The sequence below is a fragment of the Podarcis bocagei genome (genome assembly GCF_964188305.1).
Source record: "Podarcis bocagei genome assembly, chromosome: 4".
In the NCBI taxonomy this organism is placed as follows: domain Eukaryota; kingdom Metazoa; phylum Chordata; class Lepidosauria; order Squamata; family Lacertidae; genus Podarcis; species Podarcis bocagei.
In genome coordinates, this window is record NC_138128.1 from 84181626 (window position 1) to 84190595 (window position 8970).

Here is an 8970-nt window from a genome sequence, read left to right on the forward strand (position 1 = left end):
ACAGGTCGTTGCTGTCACCGTATAGAGGAGACAGTGAGGGGAGGGTCACTAGGGGACCAGCAATGGAGGAGAAGGAACACAGCTACCATGTAGCGGAGATCCTCGATTCCAGGTGGAAGGGAGATCAAGTAGAGTATTTGGTAATGTGGGAAGGGGAACCGGAGTCGGAAAACACCTGGGTTAGGGCAGAGGATGTCAATGACGAGGTTTTAATAGAGACTTTTCATCAGAGGTTCCCACGTAAACCTCAGCCTGTAGCGAGGTTCCGAAGGGAATACTTTGCCACCACCGACGAGGAAGAGGAGTTGGAGGGGTTCCCAGATTCTGAAGAGGAGGAGGATTCAGCTGGCCAGGACGACGATCGATGGAGAGAATTGTTCGAGACGTCAGAAGATGAGGAAGATTCGTTTCGGGGTTTTAGCCCTTCACCTCCCAGGGGGGAGGAATGGGGAGGGGGTGAGGGGGGCCCTGGAGGGGAGGTGGATGTCAGGGAACTGCCATCAGAGCATCAGGTGGTGGAGGGACTCAGGCAGGATGAAAGAGACTCAACTGCTGAAGCAGGGACCAGCAGGGGGAGGAGTGGGTCTCTGAGGGAATGCGAGCAGGAGGGAGGGCTCAGGGAGGCTTCCAGCGAAAACAGTGGGGAGGTATCGGAGTCTCCCATAGGGAGACCCATACCTCGCAGGAAACTGTCACGCCGTGAGTCCAGGAGACGCGTTTCCGTTAAGGAACTTCTTTGTTGGAAACGCTTCCGCAGACAGCCACTGTCGGACTCTACTAGTGACTAGAGCAGACATGTCTGAGGAGCTCCGTCACACACGGAGGTTTGTGGGGGCGCACAAACTCTGAGGGAGCACGTTTTCACGCACAAGCAGCTAATCAAACCCTCACAGACAGGAAATGCATTTTCTTGCTTATCAAGGGGGAAGTCAAGTACATGAAAGGACAAACTTGAGGGAACATAAAAAATCTGACAGCGACGCAAATTTGGAGCTGATGTCAGGCAGCACATTTTAAATTAGGAACCATCTGCCAGCCGCTACACTCACAGCACTGAAGTTCAACCAAAGAACAGCCAAAGGGTACGGGGAGGGCAGTGGTTTTCAGATGAGGGTGAGGGAGATTCAGCTTCTCCCTCGGTACTACTGTCCCATTTTAAGACAGCATCAGTAAATCATCCCAGTTCATTCAAGCAAGGGGGGGGGAGGAAGAAGGTGGAGGGATAAAAGTCCTATTATGCAATGCCAGAGGTCACGATACCAATATCAATCTTCATTTTTCACACTAGGGTCAGCTTCAATTTTTCATTCCATCCTTTGACACTGGACTGACCCCCTGATACTGCTGACTATAGTACTGATTATAGAAGACCATGATAGTTATTGGGACTCTGCCATATTCAAGCAGAAAGGGGCAACCAGACTGAATCCCAAATCCTATGACTTTAGCCCCAGAATTTATTCTTCAGATTATAGCCAAAGTTGGTTCCATTCACAGTAGGCCCAGTGAAAGGAGGAGTTGGGGAAGGAGGCTACAACTAAATCCTGTCAATCCCTGTTCACAGCTTTTGCTTAGCTCTAAGGAGTACCAAGTCCTTGATGCTGCAAAATCTTCCAGAGAGATAGCTATGTTAGTTTTGTAGCACTTTTAAAAGGCTAACCAATTTATTATTTGTTACTGCAAAAGTATTATACTGCAGACACTCTACCCTAGTTGTCTTTCATTTCTCAATCTAAATTTGGCCCGACTGATTACTCTGAAAATATATACCGTATTTTTCCATGTATAAGACACCCCCATGTATAAGACGGCCTCAAATGTATTTTTTTTAGCCCCAAATTAAGAAATAATTAATTGCAACATTCCGTGTATAAGACAACCCTCAATTTTCAACTTTAAAAAAAAAATGGGGGGAATATAGTCTTATACACAGAAAAATACAGTATATGGTAATGTGATCAGTTCTGACAGGACTTCTGCTTTAAAATTGTTCCCTGGGCTGAGGAAAGGATTTTACCATTGATTTTGGAGATGATATGTTGCTCTTAAATTCACGTGAAAAAGCTAATGCTTCTACAGACCATTTCAAAATTACCTTCTTGAGCAAGGTTTTGAACCATGAAGCCCAAATTCACTCTCTTGAACAGAGAGTGAACTCCAAGACATCAACACACTTGTTTTGGAACTTTGGCACTGAGCCTTGCAAATGTTTTAGCCTTTGTATTTCTGTTTGTCTATATTGTGTATAAGCAGATTTCTGATTTCTCTCTCTCTCTCTCTCTCTCTCTCTCTCTCTCTCTCTCTCTCTCTGATATATTAATTAAAACACTAGCATGTCAGGAGTGGTTTTGTATAAGTGTTAAGGCAGGGTTAGAGGTTGCAAGTAGGAAAATAAAGGTAATGTACTGTTAAAGATTTCTTTTTGTTGGGGGTCTGTCTGGATGAGTTCCTTCCAGGCCTGTGATTCTGCATCCAGTGGAATTTAGCATCTAGCAGATGATGCCATCTAAACCAATCAGCCAGTTTATTTGTAGGGTAATAGCCTTATCTGGCCAGGTAAGTACTGTTGACCTCCTGCTGCCATAAAGACAAATGGGTGAGCCTTTTCTCACCTCATCTGGCTGGATGCCACATTATCCTAGAATGGGGAACAATAGGCCAAGTAGGATTGGGAGGATGTGAGAGACTTTTGCAATGCAAAAAGGCCAAGTTCATGCAACCAACTGCTTATCTCTAAGTCACAGACAAAAAAACTAAGAGAAACTACAAGAATCTGAAGGGAGTGTCCAATCACCTCTGGTTTGTAGATATGGCCACTAAACACCCAATCTGTTTCCAAGTTGTACCCCCAGTAGAATTTGATTTCCAGACTTTGGATAAGCAAATTTCAAAAGTTCTCCCAGACCTCTGGCCTGCCTTAGGAACAAATAAAACACCCTCTCTGTATACTCAGCAGCAGAGAGTATACTGTATTTTTCCGTGTATAAGATGCCCCCTATTTTTAGGGACTCCAATTTAAAAAATCCCCACCATTCACTATCCATGTATAAGACAACCCCCAGTTTTTCACATAATTTTTAAGTAAAAAAAACCCTAGTCATATACAGGGGAAAGTACAGTAATCCTCTCAGGAAGACTCACAGAAGCCCATAAACAACTTCTCCCCAATGTGCTATCATTCTGGGTGTAAGGTTTTTGCCATGAAGTATCATTTTGAGTAACATTGAAATTATACAGTACAGGAAAGTTTTCGCCTCATGATTCCCCTGTGTGTGAAGCGGAAAATAAAGGTAAAGTACTGTTAAAGATTTTGGGGGGGGGGTTGGGGGGGGTCCGTCTGGATGAGTTCCTTCCAGGCCTGTGATTCTGCATCCAGTTGAATTTAGAATCTAGCAGAAGATGCCCCCTGAATCAATCAGCCAGTTTATTTGTAGGGTAATACGGTGGTACCTCGGGATGTGAACGGGATCCGTTCCAGAGCCCCATTCGTATCCCGAACAGAACATAAGACGCAGCAGCGCATCTGTGCATGCGCGGGTCACGTTTTGCCGCTTCTGTGCATGCACGTGACGTCATTTTGACCGTCTATGCTTCACAAGCAGTGAAACCCAGAAGTAACGCGCTCCATTACTTCCGGGTCGCCGCGGAGAGCAACCCGAATGCGTTCAACCTGAAGCATATTTATCCCAAGGTATGACTGTAGCCTTATCTGGCCAGTTAAGTACTGTTCACCTCCTGTTGCCATAAAGACAAATAGGTGAGCCTTTTCTCACCTCATCTGGCTGGATGCCACATTATCCTAGAATGGGGAACAATAGGCCAAGGGGGGATTGGGGGTATGTGAGAGACTTTTGCAATGCAAAAAGGCCCAGTTCATGCAACCAACTGCTTATCTCTAAGTCACAGACAAAAAAAGAGGCCTGCAACTCAGACAAACTACAAGAATCTGAAGGGAGTGTCCAATCACCTCTGGATTGTAGATATGACAACTAAACGCCCAATCTGTTTCCAAGTTGTACCCCCAGTAGAATTTGATTTCCAGACTTTGGATAAGCAAATTTCAAAAATTCTCCCAGACCTCTGGCCTGCCTTAGGAACAAATAAAACACCCTCTCTGTATACTCAGCAGCCGAGAATATGCTATATTTTTCCATGTATAAGATGCCCCCTATTTTTAGGGACTCCAATTTAAGAAATCCCCACCATTCACTATCCATGAATAAGACAACCCCCAATTTTTCACATAATTTTTAAGTAAAAAAAACCTAGTCATATACAGGGGAAAGTACAGTAATCCTCTCAGGGAGACTTACAGAAGCCCATAAACAACTTCTCACCAATATTATATCATTCTGGGTGTAAGGTTTTTGCCATGAAGTATCATTTTTAGTAACATTGAAATTATACAGTACAGGAAAGGTTTCGCCTCATGATTCCCCTGAGTGTGTGAAGCGGCCTTAAGTTCCCACCATTTTCTCTCAGAACCGCCTCCCTGAAATGCATCTGTGCACGATTTACCTGCAAACAGGAGCAACTGCATCTGCTTCTGCAAACATTGTGACTGTGAGAGCAAAGCGGGAACTAACCGCCACGCTTGTGTTTGAAGGAGCTCCCATGGTAGCCGGTGAAACTGTGAGGAGAGGCTGAGGCAGACACTAAAGAAACAAGGGAATAAACAGACACGTCTTTTATGATTTAAGACCCCGATGGGGATAGTAATCTAGCTGAGGGGAAGCAGGCTGTGCTGATGGGATATTAATCTGAATGCCAGCAAACTATCTAGAATAGAGTGGATCTGAGGAACTCTACTTTATTATCAAAACAAGAAGGCCAACTGTTGCAATGTATCCACAGGCCTTAACAGGTGTTCAGGGCTCCAGCTAGCTTGGCACAATAAGATAGACACATTTGTCTTTCCCAACATTCCTGAAACAGAGAGAGAGAGAGAGAGAGAGAGAGAGAGAGAGAGAGAGAGAGAGAGCGAATGAATATAAACGGAAGGGCTTTATTTCAGGGATGTCAGCCAGGCCTAAACTGGATAACTTAATTGCAACCAGTTCTGGGTGAGAAAAAGAAAAATGTGGTCTCCTTCCTCTCTCCTGAGGTCTTCCTGCCTAAAACAGGGAGATTTTTGTGGCTGTTTAACCTTTTAACTTTTTTAACCCTAATATCCTCCTCCTTCCAGTAGACTAATTTCCTCTCTCTCCTCCATTTTTCTATTGAAAAAAGGGTGCTGGAACTCCCTTGTTCTCTTATAATGGAAATGGAGTCCACCTGAGCTGTGCCAGAAGTGAGTTCCAGAAAGTTCACAGCTGAAAAATAAGCCCTGCTACTATCATTTTTATTAATTTATGAATTGCCTTTTATATATGTTTATTCAAGTTTCAAGGCAATTTGGGAGCAGACGTGTGTGAATCTGATCTTATGCTATGGTTTATCTCTGTAGATCATTGGCATAACTTTAAAATGATATGAGATTTTCCATCATGATAAATCTTGCATGACTTTAGTATAAGCCTGATACTGGCCTCATCTCAGATTCAGACTGTGTAAAGGTCAACGCATGCAAATCCAGTTTCTAGTAGTCTATTCAAACTGCTGAATGGATGGCTTCAAGCTATTGCTGGTACAGGAGGCAGACAAAAAGATTGCCAGGTTCAGTTAACCCACATTAGAAGTGGAAAGAGGAGGGAGGAAAATATATCCGTTTGTCCTTAATGCGTAGCAGAAGTGTGCTGACTTTTGGGGAGCACTGGGTAAATTCTGGAGCTAGAACAACTAACTGCCTACTGGGAATCTGTTGTTTTTTTAAATAAAAAATACTATTTCTTGTAAGGAAGGGAGAGGCTTTGGAATGAACAAGTCCTGCCCCTTTCTCACTTTTCCCACCCTCCTGAGAAATGACTAAATGTTAGCTAATCACCTTGCATGTGTTTTGCTTAACAAAAGAGTGAAAAATGGTATGCTAATGAGCTATTAACTGAATCCAGGAAGGTCTTTATTATGTTCTTATACTATCTGGTGAGGAGTTGAGAAATCCCATATTGATTTGAAATAACTAGCCTGATCTGTGGGCTGCAAGCCTGTGGTTATTTGTACTGCTTCACAGAAACACTAGATGCTCTGTGATCAAGCAGATAACAAATTCTGCAATACCACAAACCCTCACCCCCCTAAACTCAGCTGATTCCCCACACATTATTACAGATAGCACAGCCCTTATTTTCTCAGCGATGCCCTTTTTTTACTTACTTTGTAGCAGGCTTCAGAGACATAGAAAGCAGCAATTCGTTCAGGAAGGTAATTGTTGACAGAGAGCAGGGCCTGGTCAAGCTTCAGTTCATTATCTAATTGCACACAAGGAAAATGTTTTCTGAGCAACACATGCCATGCTAGAAACCACCAGCAAAATATTGCTTTCTGCCACAGTATTGCAGCTGTCAACTAGCAGAAAAATACAAAAGAGCTTTGCATTTGACAATGCACTATTATATAGCATCTCCTATGCTCTTGGACATTTGCACACACATTTAGTGTTGTGTACAAAATTTGGCATCATCTCTGCCGAAGTGCAGGTTCAATTTTCTCTATATGTAAGCCCTCCCCTCACCAGCTTATGCTTTATATTGTTAAAGAGCTAAACATGTACATGGGGGCTGGGAGAGAGATGTACATTGAATGTCCCAAATATTGTTGAAATAAATGCTCCATTAATAATGAGGGCCAATTCCCTGCCTTAACTGATTCATTTTTTTAAAAAAACTTGCTAAGAGACTCCATGCAAAACTCCCTGACATACAGAACTGAACTGCAGGTGAATTATCTAGCAATCATGCTGTTATGATTTTAATACATTTTAACATATATTTGCAACACATGCAGGAATGTTTGGATTATAATGTGTTTGCCCATTGTAAACAGAACCAATTACAATCCATAAAACCAAACAGCCCAAAAAAAATGTAAGCTACCTATTTGAAAAACACTAGGCTTCCATGTTCTCTTACCTGAATTGCTGTTTTGCACAAAGCTCATTCCTAAGAAAAGCAAAAAGACAGTCTTTGCATTTGTCGTCATTTTCTTAAGCAAACTTGTTTACCAACGAACCTGTATGCGCTTCATTGCATAAGGATCAGAGGTCACAAGGATCAGAGGTCCTTAATTGCTTAATTACTTTCATATGTGTATATGAGATAAAGGAATTTGAAGTCTAGGTCTCAGCTGGTAACTCAGCAAATGCAAATTACACATATGGAGTCTGCTCCCATATTTATTTATTTATTATATTGTTAGAGAAGTAGGACATACTATGCCTAACAGGTCACCACAAACTCTGCCACTTCTGTAACATACTGTACACACAACTCACCCTCAAATGGCTGCCATTGATAGGGAAACATCATAGTGACATCAAGAAACTATCAGTGTGACATCAAGAAACTAAGGTAGCTGTACTACATATGTGGTGGGGAGAAAACCTGGTTCAACGGTTGTCCATTCAGAATAGTTGCTGTTAGCATCCGTCTGTCTCAAGAGACCACAGAGTTCGCCTCTGGAAGTGAGGAAGTCAAACCACTGGAGAATCACAGTGCCTGCCTGTGGCTGCAGAGACTGGTAACTCGGGGGTCAGCAAACTTTTTCAGCAGGGGGCCGGTCCACTGTCCCTCAGACCTTGTGGGAGGCCGGACTAATTTTTGGAGGGGTGTGTGTGTGGAATGAACGAATTCCTATGCCCCACAAATAACCCAGAGATGAATTTTAAATAAAAGGACACATTCTAATCGAGTAAAAACATGCTGCTTCCCAGACCGTCTGTGGGCAGGATTTAGAAGATGATTGGGCCGGCTCTGGCCCCCGGGCCTTAGTTTGCCTACCCATGCTCTAACTACTGCCTCCTGCATTGTTTTTGCTGCGTTAGCAGCACCTAAGTGAATTCTCCAGGGCACAAGCCTGGGCAGCATGTATGGAGGTTCTGGCTGCCTCTCAGCCTCACTAATGTGGCCCAAAGGAAAGCAGAGCAATACGTTTGGCAACAACTTGGCTGCAGTTGCCGGAAGGAGGTATACAAGGCATCATCAAACTACCTTAGGAACTCCATTCAGATTTGTGTAGCCTTTTTTTCTCTCCCGATGATGTCCTGCAAGGCAGTGGGTAACTCACAAATAGACTCATTGAATTAATGACCATGACTAACTTAAATTCATTAATTTTAAAGGGTCTCTTCCAAACAGGGCTTGGGTGCCGCTGTGGTCTAAACCACATAGCCTAGGGCTTGCCAATCAGAAGGTCGGTGGTTTGAATCCCCACGACTGGGTGAGCTCCTGTTGTTCGGTCCCTGCTCCTGCCCACCTAGCAGTTCAAAAGCACGTCAAGTGCAAGTAGATAAATAGGTACCGTTCTGGCGGGAAGGTAAATGGCATTTGCATGCGCTGCTCTGGTTTGCCAGAAGCGGCAACATGACCCGGAGGCTGTCTGCGGACAAAATGCCGGCTCCCTCAGCCTATAGAGCGAGATGAGCACTGCAACCCCAGAGTCGTCCGCGACCGGACCTAAAAGTCAGGGGTACCTTTACCTTTAAATACAACCCTTGACACTGAGCTAGCATTTTTGGTGGCAGTCCTGTGTTGATGACTGTTTGATATATCCCACCCATATTTTTTGTATTTGATAAGTTGTATTTGTGAATGTGATTTTTATGTATGTAAGCTGCCTTGAGTAAGGTACAAGCCTCAGAATGAAAGGATAACAATTTTATAAATAAAACACAACACATAGTTTCACCCTCAGAAATGAGATCAGTGTAGGATTTGTCAAGATTCAAGCAGGTCAAATGATGCCCCATCAGTTATCAATTATTCTGTTTTGGCAATGATCAAGTAATTGCATAAATAAGGAGCAGTCTACTCTCCACAGATGAAATGTAGTCAGAAGGTGCACTACAAATTTTGCTGGATCTAAGTTCAGCTACTT

At 43.4% G+C, this 8970-nt stretch overlaps 1 protein-coding gene across 4 annotated transcripts in view; it reads right to left on the bottom strand.

Annotated features, from left to right (window-relative positions):
• The window catches only part of LOC308585567 (heparan-alpha-glucosaminide N-acetyltransferase-like), a 191531-nt gene extending 182618 nt beyond the window's left edge, over nucleotides 1-8913 (bottom strand). For 2 of the 4 annotated variants that reach the window (XM_081191315.1, XM_081191318.1), the window contains exons 1-3: nucleotides 7008-8913; nucleotides 6253-6347; nucleotides 4519-4655 (exon numbers count right to left, since the gene is read on the bottom strand). In XM_081191315.1, the coding sequence (XP_081047441.1) occupies nucleotides 4519-4655; nucleotides 6253-6347; nucleotides 7008-7077 (302 nt within the window). In that variant the 5' untranslated portion in view covers nucleotides 7078-8913. Of the gene's footprint in view, nucleotides 1-3450; nucleotides 3544-4518; nucleotides 4656-6252; nucleotides 6348-7007 lie in introns of those variants that run through there. The other 2 variants (XM_081191317.1, XM_081191316.1) reach the window with 2 other exon arrangements.
• Between the last annotated feature and the right edge of the window lie 57 nt (nucleotides 8914-8970).